This window comes from Somniosus microcephalus, chromosome 11 (genome assembly GCF_052327205.1).
Source record: "Somniosus microcephalus isolate GS21.2 chromosome 11, FLI_Smic_1.0, whole genome shotgun sequence".
Taxonomy (NCBI): domain Eukaryota; kingdom Metazoa; phylum Chordata; class Chondrichthyes; order Squaliformes; family Somniosidae; genus Somniosus; species Somniosus microcephalus.
In genome coordinates this window covers 1,458,956-1,475,226 of record NC_140997.1, presented here as the reverse complement: position 1 = coordinate 1,475,226, position 16,271 = coordinate 1,458,956, and the positions used below count along the sequence as shown (strand labels likewise).

General features: G+C 45.6%; 1 protein-coding gene across 1 annotated transcript in view; it reads right to left on the bottom strand.

Moving 5' to 3' along the window:
- Positions 1 to 5,930: 5,930 nt before the first annotated feature.
- alkbh5 (alkB homolog 5, RNA demethylase) overlaps positions 5,931 to 16,271 on the bottom strand; it is a 54,405-nt gene continuing 44,064 nt past the window's right edge. The window contains exons 3-4 of the mRNA XM_086000020.1: positions 11,922 to 12,077; positions 5,931 to 6,936 (exon numbers count right to left, since the gene is read on the bottom strand). Of these exons, the coding sequence (XP_085856146.1) occupies positions 6,741 to 6,936; positions 11,922 to 12,077 (352 nt within the window). The 3' untranslated portion in view covers positions 5,931 to 6,740. The remainder of the gene's footprint in view (positions 6,937 to 11,921; positions 12,078 to 16,271) is intronic.

Genomic DNA, 16,271 nt, shown 5'->3' with positions numbered 1-16,271 from the left:
CACTGTTCGCAACATTATCACTCAATCATTGGTGGCCGTGCCTTCTGTTGCCGAGGCCCTAAGCTCTAGAATTTCCTCCCTAACCCTCTCTACCTCGCTTTCCTCCAAGATGCTCCTTAAAACCTCTCTCTTTGACCAAGCTTTTGCTCACCTGCCCTAATTTATCTTTGTGGTTCGGTGTTAAATTTTTTGTCTTGTAATACTCCTGTGCAGCGCCTTGGGACGTTTTACTACATTAAAGGCGCTATATAAATACACGTTGTTGTTGATGGCACCTACCTATGCTATGAAATGGCTCTTTCACATTGGCAGCTCCACAGTACCTTGCCCAACTGGCCACTCAAGTGTGACCCTCGACGGTGATGGTCAGCCTGCTGTTTGACTGGCAGCATCAAGTGGGCCTGACCAGCTCCCTTTCCAGTTCTGATTGAGGGGCCTCTACTCAAGTCGCTCACTTGTCCTTTCTCTGATCCTCGATGACCTGCTGCATGTTTCGAGCACATTGTTTCTATCTCTGAATATTTGGTGCATTTATTCCCGTCCCTAGAAGGCTGTTTTCCAGCCTGTGACCCACTTGGACCTCAGCCATCAGTGATCTCACTGCAACTGTGGCTGCAGATTATCTCGGCGTGGCAGACTGTTGACAAATGGAGTGGTGGCCGGTTCACAACACAGGCGCTAATGCACCATAATTGTTGACAATCTTGGGATGATTACTCTCCGATACACGTGGCATATTGGAACTGCATAGGTATTTAGCACACAAACCAATTGAGGGATAGATAACTATAAAAAGTAGAGAACTGCACAAGAATTGGAAATCTGCATGAGCTAGAGAATGGTACCAGGTCAAAAACTGTACAAGAGATGGAGCACCACATGAGAAAGAGAACAGTACCAGGTGGAGCCTTGTGACGTTGGGATGTAGGTCACTTTGAGGAGTAGCTTGATAATCTGCCAGTGACCATCATGGACAGAAAATCACATGGGGATTCTCATTATCTACACCCATAACACAAAGCTCTGCACCAAGGGAGCTAATTAGTAAAATGTACCCCTGGTCTTTTATCGGCAATCACCCGTGAAAACATTTTCCTGCAAAGCCTTGCTTTAGAAAGTGATTCAGAATCTCACAGCATGTGCCAGCTCAAAGGAAATCCTCTTTTTTTTTTATAAATGAACAGTTTGATATTTCTCCCTACCTAGCTCATTTAACACTCCTACCGCTCAGCCGAGATCAGCTAACTCAGCAAAAGCCACGGATCCAATCCAGCACTGTTGGGCTCAGTGGATATACGGGTGAATTTTCCACAATAGCAGCACTTCAGTAATTCCAAGTTGCTTAATTCAAATTGCAAAAAAGATCTTGTGCTGTGTTATTTAAATTGCTTTATTTTAACTACTGAATAATTCAAATTCTTTGATCAAAAAATGAATTGAGTTGACAATTACGGGGCTTGCTGTGCCGAGCTGGGATTGCCACTGGTCTCATTTATTTACCTCTGCTGCCATCTTGTGGTACCAGCTGGAAATCAACATTTAAGGCTCGATACCTCACACCTTGTTCCACAGGTGTAGGAATCCAACAAGGCTAGCTCAGTGTTCATGGAGACCTGGGACTGGGGTTAACTTCAACATTTCATCTAAGAAAAGGAAAGTAGTTTCAGGGAAGGATAAGGAGGAAAATATAAATACCCAGCCTTTACAAATAAACTCATTGCTATCTCAGTGCAAAGTGCAGTATCTGGATGTTGGATATGAGAATTAGAGCGCTAACTAAAAAAAAACCCTCCAATTTACAAACATGCTTGTTTGGAGGTTTTATTATTAGCATCAGAAATTGGGAGAAAACCAGAGAGAAAAAATTGGAACCCCAAAATACACAGGTAAATGCAGGGGGAAAATAAATCAGTAAAATAGTTTTTAATTGAAACATATCAGTCAAACAAACAAGGGAACAGTTAAGTTAAATGGAAACCCACAATTACCTACACAGCTTAGCTCACTCTCACTTCCTGAGTCAAAGGGTCCGCAGTTCAAGCACCACACCAAGACTGGAGCATCTAATCCAGGCTGGCAATTTAGTGCAGTACTGAGGGAGCGCCGCCCTGTCGGAGGGGCAGTACTGAGGGAGCGCCGCCCTGTCGGAGGGGCAGTACTGAGGGAGCGCCGCCCTGTCGGAGGGGCAGTACTGAGGGAGCGCCGCCCTGTCGGGAGGGGCAGTACTGAGGGAGCGCCGCCCTGTCGGAGGGGCAGTACTGAGGGAGCGCCGCCCTGTCGGAGGGGCAGTACTGAGGGAGCGCCGCCCTGTCGGAGGGGCAGTACTGAGGGAGCGCCGCCCTGTCGGAGGGGCAGTACTGAGGGAGCGCCGCCCTGTCGGAGGGGCAGTACTGAGGGAGCGCCGCCCTGTCGGAGGGGCAGTACTGAGGGAGCGCCGCCCTGTCGGAGGGGCAGTACTGAGGGAGCGCCGCCCTGTCGGAGGGGCAGTACTGAGGGAGCGCCGCCCTGTCGGAGGGGCAGTACTGAGGGAGCGCCGCCCTGTCGGAGGGGCAGTACTGAGGGAGCGCCGCCCTGTCGGAGGGCCAGTACTGAGGGAGCGCCGCCCTGTCGGAGGGGCAGTACTGAGGGAGCGCCGCCCTGTCGGAGGGGCAGTACTGAGGGAGCGCCGCCCTGTCGGAGGGGCAGTACTGAGGGAGCGCCGCCCTGTCGGAGGGGCAGTACTGAGGGAGCGCCGCCCTGTCGGGAGGGGCAGTACTGAGGGAGCGCCGCCCTGTCGGAGGGGCAGTACTGAGGGAGCGCCGCCCTGTCGGAGGGGCAGTACCGAGGGAGCGCCGCCCTGTCGGAGGGGCAGTACCGAGGGAGCGCCGCCCTGTCGGAGGGGCAGTACTGAGGGAGCGCCGCCCTGTCGGGAGGGGCAGTACTGAGGGAGCGCCGCCCTGTCGGAGGGGCAGTACTGAGGGAGCGCCGCCCTGTCGGAGGGGCAGTACTGAGGGAGCGCCGCCCTGTCGGAGGGGCAGTACTGAGGGAGCGCCGCCCTGTCGGAGGGGCAGTACTGAGGGAGCGCCGCCCTGTCGGAGGGGCAGTACTGAGGGAGCGCCGCCCTGTCGGAGGGGCAGTACTGAGGGAGCGCCGCCCTGTCGGAGGGCCAGTACTGAGGGAGCGCCGCCCTGTCGGAGGGGCAGTACTGAGGGAGCGCCGCCCTGTCGGAGGGGCAGTACTGAGGGAGCGCCGCCCTGTCGGAGGTGCCATCTTTACGATGAGACGTTAAACCGAGGTCCCTTCTGCTCTCAGGTGGACGCAAAAGATCCACATGGCACTATTTTGAAGAGCAGGGGCTTTCTCCCTGGTGTCCCAGCCAATATTTATCCCCAAAAATCAACATCACTAAAACATATTATCTGGTCATTATCGCATTGTTGTTTGTAGCATCTTGCTGTGTGGAAAATGGCTGCCTCGTTTGTCTACATAACAGCGACTGCACTTCAAACATTCCTTGGCTGCGAAGTACTTTAGGACATCGAGATGTTAAAGGTGCTAATGCCTGTTCGTTATGGGGTTCAGTGGCAGTTCCAAAAGTTCGGGTAAGTTTATGATTTACTACTGCCTTTAGTTTGTAGTCATTTAAGTCACAGCAGCACAGAGCATGAGATTAGAAGGAAATAATCTGTCTGCCTTTCCTGGTCTTTCTCTCTCTCTCTCTCTCCAGTCTTGTCTTGGGTTTTGGAAATGAATCGGTCTCCCAGGTGGAAGCAATTAGCATTAACTTTTTCTAAGTGTCAGGTGTGGTAATTAGCTAGATTCAAAGTTCAACTGGTATTTTCTTTGAAACAACATTACATGAAGACGCACTTTCTCCTCATTTCCCTGACTTTGAAAAATATAGAACACAAAACAAAGGCTGCAATGGCATGTAATCAGAACACTTACTTTTTCCTCTTTTACACAGACGGTTTAAAAAATTACATAATGATTTTGACTTCAGTAAAGCTTTTGAAATTTGTCCTCTTGCTTTTCTTCAAATAATTTTGAAAAAATTGAGCAGCAACTGCTAGGTGCTGAAGAAAAATATTCCTCAGTCCAACAAAGTGACACACCCTGGGAAATTAGGTACACTTAGAGACAAGTTTTGGTCTCTTTACCTACTTGCCTTAGAGGGAGTGCAATGACAGTTCACTAGATTGATTCCTGGGATGGGGGGATTGTCCTATGAGGAGAGATTGAGTAGACTAGGCCTATATTCCCTAGTGTTTAGAAGAATGAGAGGTGATCTCACTGAAACACAAAATTCTTAAGGGGCTTGACAGGGTAGATGCAGGGAGGCCGTTTCCCCTGGCTGGGGAGTCTAGAACCAGGGGTCACAGTCTCAGAATAAGGGGTCGGCCATTTAGGACTGAGATGAGGAGAAATTTATTCACTCAGAGGGTGGTGAATCTTTGGAATTCTCTACCCCAGAGGGCTGTGGAGGCTCAGTCGTTGAGTATATTCAAGACAGAGAGCGATAGATTTTTGAATACTAAGGGAATCAAGGGATATGGGGATAGTGCGGGAATATGGAGTTGAGGAAGATCAGCCACGATCTTATTGAATGGCGGAGCAGGCGCGAAATGCCGTATGGCCGACTCCTGCTCCTATTTCTTATGCACATGCTCAGACTGCACAATCCAAAGTCAGCTCAGTGTCACAGCTCTGAGCAAATGTATCAACTCCAAGCCCAGGCTTTTGGGAGTGGCTGAGGCGTTCAAGTGAAAACTTTAATAAAAGCATTAAACAGCAGAAAAGAAATTCAAGGGATAAATTTAATCATGCTCTTGTGAAATATGGAGTTTATTTTGGTTAAACCTTTATTTTGGACATTGGAAATTTCAGTTACTGACAGGATGAAAAAGGCTTTCAGAAACCCCCGAGAGATTTGTGGGAATCCAGTGGCCAGGTTATGCAATGAGAGTGATGACTTCAGTTTGTATTATAAATCTGGCATTAATCATTGTAACAGGAAAGTGCGACAGTAACATAACAGGAAGTGACCCAGACAGGAATTGCATGCAGACAAGATTTTTGTTACAAACACAGATCTCTTGCAGTTGCTCACATACGAGGTCTGGGTTATTATTGTGATGTTTAGATGCTAATTTCGTTTAAGGCAAATTTCTAACTAGGCAAATACAGGGAATTGTGGCTACTGTAAACTGTGGAGTTTGTCAGAGGGCAGTTATATTTCTCAAATATCAGGCTTCAGGTAAATAATTGTCTCTTTAAACAAATATTGTTCTATATCTAACTGTGTGAAACCTAGTGTGATTGATAGACATTAGCTGCTGCACACACACACATTACTACTGCGGTACCGACTTAAACTATGGAATAAAAACACAAACAGAAGTACATGCAATACATCAATGTCAAAAACTATATTCCCAGGAAGCATCGAATATACAGTGAAAATATTGATCGTGAAAGTAAGCAGATCCCTATTCCCCCCTTCAAGGTGCTGAGATGCACTCAACTGACAAATGTACGAGCTATCCGACTGGGCGAGGCGTCACAGCTGACCCAATCCTGTCCTCAACCAATGAGTGTCAGTAGGCTATCCGACTGGGAGAGGCATCACAGCTGACCCAATCCGGTCCTCAACCAATGCCATCAACTCACACTAGGTCTTTTCAGCAGAGGTCACTAGCTAGCAGCCAGGAGCAAAAGAATCCTTTCCCAAAATTGACTTCCTTAAACAAAGGGTGTGGAGCCAACTGTAATGCAAGGGAATGAACCTCATCTTCCTGGTCTGTGTGTCTCAGTTGCACAATCTGCAGTTTGCTTAGAGTGAGTCACAATTTCAGAGTTTTCATACTGTTCACATTATATTATATTGTTACTGAATTAAAAACCAGCCCAGGAATTGAGTATAATTTAGACACAAAACACATACACACGGGTTAAAGTGATGCTCTTTGCATTTAATCAAATTTAGCATTTGTACAAGAAATAAAGTAAGCATCCAGGTCAAAGACCCGCTGACAGTCAAACTCTCCTTTTGACAGTTACCCAAATTAAAAGATTTTTTTTTTGTTTTGTTTTTTACATAAAATACCTATTTTCATTTACATAACTTTTAATCATTTGCGTACATTTTAAACTTTTTTTGTCTTTTTTCCAGAACTGTACAACTTTGTTACAAGCCAACACGTGTGTGTGTTTTTCCTTCCCCTATACGGAAACAAAAATTCCTCAGTAAGAGTTCCTCTGCAACAATATATTTAACGTAGGTTTAGGAACTCTCCTCAACCTGCAACCCTAAGAATGGAAGCGCAGAAGTTTGAAGAAGCGCGCAATACCATGATACTCTGGCTGCTTCTCATTTCAACAAAAAAATGTAGCTTCTGTTTTCTTTTAAATTTTAATTAATATATATTTTTAAACACTTTGCTTTCACACGCACAGAGCAGCGCGAGTTATTTTTGGGTTTTAAATACATAAAACAAAGAGGGGAAAATAGGCTATACAACATTACCCAGTAACAAAGGTAGAATGAAATAGAGAGGCCACCTGCCTGCAACACAACGGCAATCTCCTGCCACTTTCCACTCGGAGTTCAATAAAATCCATTTTTTAGAGTGTTTTTTTAAAAAACTTTTTCCTCTTTGAATTTGAAAGTTACTGTTGACCTGTCCCATTCAGAACTGAGTAGTGCACTTCTTGTCCATCAGCCTTCAAGTTAAAGTCTCCGTTTTCTCTCCCCTCCCCAATCAGTGCCGTCGCATTTTAACTTTTCGGACCGGACTATCTACCCCTCCACCTTCATCACCCTCGTCGTCTTCATCCTCCACACAATCGTGCGTCTTTTTCCAGTAATTTTCTGCAGCACAGTCACTCCTCCTGCGGTGCTTTGGTAAAATCACAGACCGCCGATTCTCCTCTTTGTCCATTTCTAAAATTCTAGGCCTTTGAAAGGAAGCAAGGACACTGTCACGCCACGCACCAATGCCAAGTGTGTTCAAATATTTAAGACATATTTCAGTGTGTTACTAGTTACATCACAAGTTGACTACGCCTCAGTCGGCGTGGTTGGATCCTACTCAACCGTGTGGAATCTTGCCCAATTGGCCATTCTTCATGGACACAGAATAGCGACAGGTTGTTATACTGTGCGGACCTTATTACAGAGCCCAATCCTCAACTCAGCCTAGCGGAAAGGGTAAATAGGGAGGTGGCAAAGGTTTTAAACTAGTAAGATGGGGGGAGGGATCTACAAGAAAGTTAACCAGCCTAAATATAAACAAAACACGAAAAGAGAGCATAGGAAAGAATAAAGTAAGGAGGACATTGATGGCAAGGGAATAAATCGAGTTATAGAGCAGAAGTCTAAAAAGATGGTTAAACATAAAGTGAGAGGAAATCCTATTAAAAATTAGTTAAACTGTCTGTACGGCAATGCACAGTGTCCATAATAAAACAGGGGAGCTGGAGTCAATCATGCGTTGCGAGGAACCAGACATAGTAGGGATTAGAGACATGGCTACATAAAAATCAGGACTGGGAATTAAACATTGCAGGGTAGAACATATTTAGAAAAGATAGAGAGGGGAAAAGGGGAGGTGGAGTAGCTGTACTTATTAGGGACAACATAATGGCAGTAGAAAAAAGAGAGACACAGCGATCAGCAAAACAAAAATAGAATCCATATGGATAGATATAAAAGATAATGGCCCAAATATTCCGATCCCTACGGGTGGGTACGTGCGGCGTTCCCACCCGTAGGGACATCGGAAATGCCGGTTTCAGGCATGCACTGAAAACCGGCATTTCTGATCAAGAATGGTCTTGACAGATCCTCTGGCTGCCCTAGAGAAGGGCCTCTGCGGGCGGATAGTTCTGCTTTTTGGAGACCCTCCGCAGAAAACCGTTACAATTCTTACACCTGGTAAAAGCGTACGGCCTGTTTTTACCAGGATAAGAATTGAAAAAAAAAATTTTTTTTCCCACTTATTTATAATTTTAAAATACTAAAAAAAAAATTAAAAAAAATTATTTTTAGCCCCGTAAAATCTTTTATTTTTTCAAAAAATTAAATTTTTGTTTAATATACTTAATTTATTGTAATTTCAAGTCATTTTAAAAATGTGATTTAAAAAATGCATTTAAAGTTTTACTATGTTTTTGGGGTGATCTCCATTCATATATTTTACAAGTCTCCCTTCTTTGATTGGCTCCCCATGGCCCACGTGATCCCAGGGACGCCGTGAACTACATGCGCCTTGGACACGTGAGTCCTGCGCACTTGGAGTTTGGAAAGGCCCAGGAGTGGAAGTGGACGCGTCCCGGGAGCCCTCAGGTAAGGGCATAGATTTTTCCAGATCACAGATCTCCGCCCGCGGGAGGCCTGCGATCGGAAAATATGAGCCATTAAAGGGTCAATCATACGAATAGGGGTAAATCTACAGACCACCTAATGGCGGAAGGGAGGTGGTGGAAGAAATATGCAGACAAATTAGGGAAATGAGTAAAAAATAGAATAATCATCATGGAGGATTTCAACTACCCCGATATTAATTGGACAGAAGAGGTAGGTAAAGGGGATAAGGGAATGTAGTTCCTACAATGTGTACAGGACTCCTTTCTAACCCAATATGTAAAAAGCCCAAGGGAGGATTCGCTATTGGATCTAGTAATAGGGAATGAACCAGAGCAGATAAGAGTAGTAAAAGTAGGGGAACATCTAGGCAATGGTGACCATAATATAATACGCTATGATGAAAACCAGGTTAATAGATTAGAGAAAAGCTGATTTTGAGGGGCTGAGAATAGAACTTGGGAAAATAAAATGAGCAACAATATTGGCAAACAACGACGTAGAAGAGCAATGGGAAACATTTAAAACGGTGTTCAACAGAGTCCAGGAACAATATATTCCGCTAAAAGGAAAGAACAAACTAAACACCAAAGAGACTCCATGGATGAATAAAGCCATAAGGGAACAATTGAGGGTAAGGAAAGAGACATAGATTAAGTACATAGACAGCAGGGGGAGTGCATGTTAAGGGAGAATACGAAGAGATTAGGACAGAAGTAAAAAAACAATTAGGAAGGCAAAGAGGAACTATGCAATTAAATTATCAAGAAACATAAAACAAAATAGTAAAATATTTTACAGGCACATCAATAAAAAAAAAGGTTGGGATGGGAATAGGGATAGACAGGATAATACCACAGGTAACAAGAGAGATGTGGCAGAAATATTAAACAATTATTTTGCTTCAGTATTTACCAGGGAGACAGAACAGGTAGAGATGACATTGGATGATGAGATTAGTAATGAGATAAATGCATTTGAATTAAAAAAAGAGGGATATTAAATAATCTAATCAAACTCAAAGGATAAAACCACTGGTCCGGATAGATTGCATCCACTCATTTTAAAGGAATAAAGGAAGAGATAGAGGCATTACTAAACATATTTAATAATTAGCTAGAAAAAGGTGTCGTGCCAGAAGACTGGCGGATAGCCAACGTAAAACCAATATTCAAGAAGGGGGATAGAACATGTCCAGGAAATTATACACCAGTCAGCTTAACATCGGTGATAGGAAAAATAATGGAATCCCTACTAAGGGAGAATATAGAAGAACATCTAGAAACCAAAAATATAAGGAATAGTCAGCATGGATTTCAAAAGGGAAAGTCTTGCTTGACCAACCTCATTGAATTTTTTGAAGAGGTAACGGAGAGAATAGACAATGGTAATGCAACTTAGCTAGTTTTCCCAGAAGTCCTTCAATAAGGTACCCCATAATAGACTGATGAACAAGGTCAGAGAATGTGGAGTCAGGGGACAAGTAGCAGAATGGACAGCTAGCTGGCTGCAAGACAGAAAGCAGAGAGTGGGAGTAAAGGGTAGCTATTCACAGTGGCAGAAGGTGGGAAGTGGTGTTCCACAAGGATCAGTGCTGGGACCACTGCTGTTCACAATTTACATTAACGATTTAGACTTTGGAATCAAAAACAATTTCTAAATTTGCGGATGACACCAAAAAGTTTTGGGCGGGGAGGGGAGAGACAGCCAATACTGAGAAAGACTGCAACAAATTACAGGAGGACATTAATAAACTTGTAGAATGGGCATATAATTGGCAAATGAAGTTCAATACAGATCAATGTGAGGTATTACATTTTGGTAGGAAGAATAGGGAGGTCACTTATCACTTGGAAGGTGGGAGTCTAGGTGGGGTGGAGGAACAAAAGGGATCTGGGAGTACAAATACACAAATCACTAAAAGTTGCGACACAGGTTAGCAAGGCCATAAAAAAAGCAAACCAAGCACTAGGGTTTATTTCTAGAGGGATAGAATTGAAAAGTAGGGAAGTTATGCTAAACCTGTATCGAACCTTGGTTAGACCACACTTGGAGCACTGCGTACAGTTCTGGTCACCATATTATAAAAAGGATATAGAGGCACTGGAGAGGGTGAAGAGAAGATTTACAAGGATGATACCAGAAATGCGAGGTTATACATATCAGGAAAGGATGAACAGGCTGGGTCTCTTTTCTCTTGAAAAAAGACTGAGAGGTGACCTAATAGAGGTCTTTAAAATTATGAAAGGTTTTGATAGAGTGGATACAGAGAGAATGTTTCCACTTGTGGGGAAGAGCAGAACTAGAGGCCATCAATATAAGATAGTCACCAAGAAATCCAATCGGGAATTCAGAAGAAACCTCTTTACCCAGAGAGTGGTGAGAATGTGGAACTCGCTACCACAGGGAGTGGTTGAGGCGAATAGTATCGATACATTTAAGGGGAGGCTGGACAAGCATATGAGGGAGAAGGGAATAGAGGGTTATGCTGATAGATTTAGATGAGGAAAGATGGGAGGAGGCTCGAGTGGCGCATAAACGCCGGCATGGACTGTTTAGGCTGAATGGCCTGTTTCTCTGCCGTATATCCTGTGTAATCCTATGTAAAGATTACTGGACAGTCATCAACAGAAGCAGCTGGCCAAATGTTGCCCATCCTAACACAGCCGAGACTGGCTACTTTCAGTGGGTTCAAGCTCCACGTCAAGACTTGAGCGCACAATCTAGGCTGACACTTCAGTGCAGCACTCAGGAAGCATTCCATTGGTAGAGGTGCCACCTTTGAAATGAGTTAAATGGAGAACTCACCTCCCGTTATGTTATAAACTGGGGAATGTAAAAGATCTCGGGGCATTTTTGAAGGAGAGCAGGAAGTTCTCCCAGTGTCTTGACCAACATTTATTCTTCAACCAATTCCAAAACAGATTACAGGAAACTTTGTTATATCCGGCACCGACGGGACCGAGCTGTTGCCGATCTATCAAAACTGCCGGACATACCAGCGTTAATGTTGAAGCATACGGAGGTTTTCATCTCCGTATCTGACAACAAACACTGTTGCTTAGCAACAGCTTCAAACAGTCGGCCCGTACCTTGGAAGCGTCTCTGTAGCTTAGCAACAGCTTCAGAGAGACTTTCCAGAGCCCGACTGTTGAAAGAAAAGCCACGAGAAGAAAAAAAACCTAACAAAACGGCTCCTGATTTCTGCCGGTAGATCGAGGTTTCCGGACATACAACCTCCGGATAAACCAAAGTCTCCTGTAAATGGTAATTTATCTCATTGCTGTTTGTGGGAACCTGCTGTGTGCTGCTTTCTTTAGCGAGAGAGAGACTGGACTTCAAAAGTAATTGATTGGCTGTGGAACGCTTTGAGACACCCTGAGGACGTTAGCAGCATTACATGTGCAAGTCCTTTCACACAATCCAGCAGTCTGGCTTGTGCAGCAGCAACATACCAAGCAATGCAGTCACACACCGACACAGCCTCTGCGGGTGGGGGAGCTTCCAAGTTTAATCAGACTCCCTAGTTTGCCCCAGCATGGGACTTGCTCCCCATATAACTCCTTTTCCTTCCTACCTGTGTGCAGCATCTGGGTCTGCCTTTCGATGAGACCGTTTGTGTTTCAGTACCACTTGGTATCGATCACTGTTGGACTGTCTGTTGGACACATGAACTGGTAACACTGAGCTAGTTAACGCTTTTGACTCCAAACGTGGTGCATCGGTCCTTGTTCTGTGGGAGAAAAATACAGAAGCAACAGAAAATAAATATTACACAATCGGGCAAATTTTACCATTAAACATTGCTGGTGTAGAACTTTACACAGACAGCGCGTGTATCGGAAATGCTGGTTGCTGAACGTGTTTGTTCTTATCCCACAGTAACTTTGCAAGTGGACAGATTGGGAATAGCAGAGTCAAAGAAAATTGACATACAAAAAAAAAATCTGAAATTAAAGCAGAAATGTTCAGCAGAGAGAAAGGTGTTTCAAGTGTGGAGCTGCAGATGTCCCTTAGTGCTATACAGGGACACTGGGGAGCAGTCACTCAGGCCACCATAAAATCCCAGGTAATTTGTTAAATCCGTGAATCTTGATGTATGGTGTCCTTCAATAAATAGACAGAGACTGCAGAGCAACAATCAACAGGTGTTTACTGGATGAGAGTCACCCAAAAACTAACAGTACAGATCCCTACTCAGGGTTTATATATCGGTGTGGTCACTGCCGGTACTACAGTATACAGGAGCTGTAAAAAGTAGTTCTCCCCTTAAAGGTACATACACTACAATTCCTCCCCTTTTAGATTAACAGTACCATAACATTCATTTAACAATTAACACTTGTAACATGCAACATTAACTGAAAATAGTCTATTTATAAATTCAGTCTTTGGGGCGGCTTCCTGATCCTTTCTGGATAGCGCCTTTCCTGAGTGTCTTGCTCTTGGTGCGGAGGCGATTCTGCCCCCCTGTCGTCGGTTGGTTCATCAGCTTCCGATGCTACTGTTTCTGGGGTAGATGCTACCTGTATGTCGGGTTCATCACCAGGTACGTATGGGCGAGGCATGGGGTTGACTCGTTCCTGTGACGCTAGGATCTGGTCGACATGGCGTCTCACAATGTTCTCCCCAACATCCACTGTGTACATTAGTGGCCCCTGCTGTGTGCATATCGTTCCTGGTTGCCATTTCTCTGTTCGGTAGTCACGAACCAAGACTGGTTGCCCTACATTGAAGCTCCTTGTCGGCTTCTCATTGATGTGCTGGAATTGCTTATTCTCAACATTTCTTCGTACATTTGGTCTGAGCAAATCCAGACGAGATCTCAACCTTCGGTTAAAGAACATCATGGCCGGGGTCTGGTTGGTAACTGCATGTGTCGCATTTCTGTAGGCTAACAGGAAATTGTCCACCTTATGCTGCAGTGGAATGTCATCATCGCACATGGCCCTTACTGCCTTTTTAAAGGATTGTACGAACCTCTCAGCCAATCCATTTGTGGCTGGATGATACGGGGCGGATGTGTAATGCCTTACCCCATTCCTTCTCATAAATTTCCAAAACTCTTCGGACACAAACTGTGGTCCGTTATCAGAGCAAATCTGCTCTGGCAAGCCGTTCCTGGCAAATATGGTCCGTAGGACTGCAATCGTTTTCTCCGTGGTGGTGGTGGGCATTTTGATCACCTCAGGCCATTTCGAGTGCGCATCCACGGCTATTAAGAACATTGAGTCCATGAATGGACCAGCAAAATCAATATGCACCCGTTGCCATGGAGAGGAGGGCCACTCCCATGGGTGTAGAGGGGCATGTGGTGGTGCATTTTGGACCTTCTGGCATCCTGAGCAGCTCTTTGTCAGGTCCTCAATTTGCTGATCGATCCCCGGCCACCACATATAAGTCCTAGCAAGGCTTTTCATTTTCACCCCTCCCAGATGGCCTTCGTGAAGCTCATTGAGCACTCTCTCCCTTAACTTGGGTGGAATTACCACTCGGGATCCACACATCAAGGTCCCCTGGCATACTGACAGCTGTTCTCTTCTGGATGAGAATGCTGGCAACAGTGAGTCGCCATGTGTTGGCCATCCCTTCACCGTCAAATCATATACCCGAGACAGTGTCGGGTCATTTCGGGTCTCCTTCTCTATATCCGCGTTAGTTACTGGCAAGCGTTCAATTATAGTCGAATAAAATATTTCGACAGGGTCCACTGCTGGTGCTTCCTCCACAGTAGGCAGTGGCAGGCGTGATATCCCATCAGCATTTCCATGCTGTTTCGTGCCCTTATACTCTATTTCATATTGGTTCGCCCCTAGAAAAAGGGACCATCTTTGTAGCCGTTGCGCAGTCATCACCGGAACGCCCTTCTTTGGATTAAAGATGGAGACAAGTGGTTGGTGGTCATTCAGCAAGGTGAACTTCTGCCCGTGCAGATAGTGGTTGAACTTTTTCACTCCCCACACTAGGCTGAGGGCCTCCCTGTCAATCTGGGCGTAGTTACGCTCGGCTGAGGTTAGTGACCGAGACGCAAAGGCTACTGGCCTCTCCAAGCCGTCCGGGAATTTGTGCGACAGCACCGCTCCAATACCATAGGGTGATGCATCACACGCCACCCGAATTGGTAGTGCTGGGTTGAAATGAGCCAACACCTCTTTTGATGTGATCAATTCTTTGCACTTCTGGAAAGCTCGTTTACATTCGTCATTCCACTTCCATGGTACCCCCGTTTGCAGTAGGGTGTTCAGTGGGTGTAGTACTGTAGACAAATTCGGCAAGAACTTATGGTAGTAGTTCACCAGCCCGAGGAACGACCTCAGTTGTGACACATTTTCCGGTGCTGGAGCCTTGACTACTGCCTCAATCTTTTCAGGGGACTTATGTAACCCCTCTATCAATAACGTGGCCACAATACGAGATCTGCTTTTGGCATCTACAGTCAGTGCTTGTATGGCATGCCAATCTAACTATCTTCCGGATCCATTCACGTCCTAGTAGTGGTGGTCCTCCATCTGGCAATACATAGGTCCATTTTTGGTGTTTCCTTGCCGTTGTAGATCACGTTCACCCTTACTTTTCCTTTGGGGTAGACTTTTTGCCCCGTGTACGTCGTCAAGACAATCTCTATCTCTCAAGGGTATGTGAGAATAGCCGCTTGTAGTCCCTTCGGTTTATGACTGTTAGGGCTGATCCTGTGTCCAATTCCATTTTCACTTGGACTCCAGCTATCTTGAGCGTGACCCAGATCGTTTGGTGATCCTCCATTTTGATTACATTATGTAGTTTCAGACAACCCAGCTCCTTGCTTCCGGAGTCTGTATCACTTTTCTGTTCGTCTGAACTACTCTCCGTCACCTTATGTGCCTTTTTGTACTTCTCCTGTGGAGGAGAGTTCTTGCTGCTGGTTTTCTTTCCCGACCTGCAGACTCTTGCTATGTGTCCTACTTTTCCACACTGTCTGCACACTTGGTCCTTGAACCAACAATCCTTATGGTCGTGTGTTGTTCTGCCGCAGCGATAACACTTCACTGCTCCATATGACATTTCATTTGTGCCATATTCTTGCGGTCTCCGTTGTATCTCTGCAGCGCCCCGTGCGGCTGCTTCGTGTGATACTGCCATGCTGAAAGCCTTGTCCAGCGTAAGATCCTTTTCTGATAGAAGCCGTTTCTGGGTTCCTTCACTTTGAAGCCCACACACAAACTTGTCCCTTAAAGTATCTGCTAGTCCCGTTCCAAACTGGCAGTGTTTCGATAGCTTGCGCAGTTCCGTTAAATACTCAGCATTACTTTCCTCTTTATGCTGGTTCCTTTTGTGAAACTTAAATCTTTCTGCTATCAGCAGCGGTGTGGGGTTTAAGTGGTCCCGTAGGATTGACACTATGCTTTCAAAATCCTTTTCCACTGGCTTCTCTGGGGTTACTAGGTTTCGCAGTAAGCCATATGTTTTTGCACCCATGGAATTCAACAATACCAGTGCTTTCCTGTCATCTGGCACTTCATTCACCTTGCAGTACACTTCTATGCATTCTACATATGTCGCCCAATCTTAGACTTCATTGTCGAACGCTGTGACACTGCCACTCTTCGGCATCCCTGGGTGTGGTTAGACTGGCTAAAAATGGCGTCTCCCGCGCTCTCCTCCGCTGTGGCTCAAAATGGCGTCTCCCGCGCTCTCCCTTCTTCTCCGCTGGCTCAAAATGGCGTCTCCCGCGCTTTCCTTTCTTCTCCCGCGGACGCTGCTCAGCCCTTGAACACCGGCCGCGCTCTGCGCGTTTTCCTGCGCGCCTCTCATTGACGCCACTTGGTCCTGAACCCCGGCTGCGCCCTGTGCGCTTTACCCTCTCTTTTTTCCGTCGATGCCGCTCGGTCTTTCTCTGTGCCGTCGGTCGGCTCCAGCCGCCGCTGTCCGGGAAGGGTCTGCGCCGTAC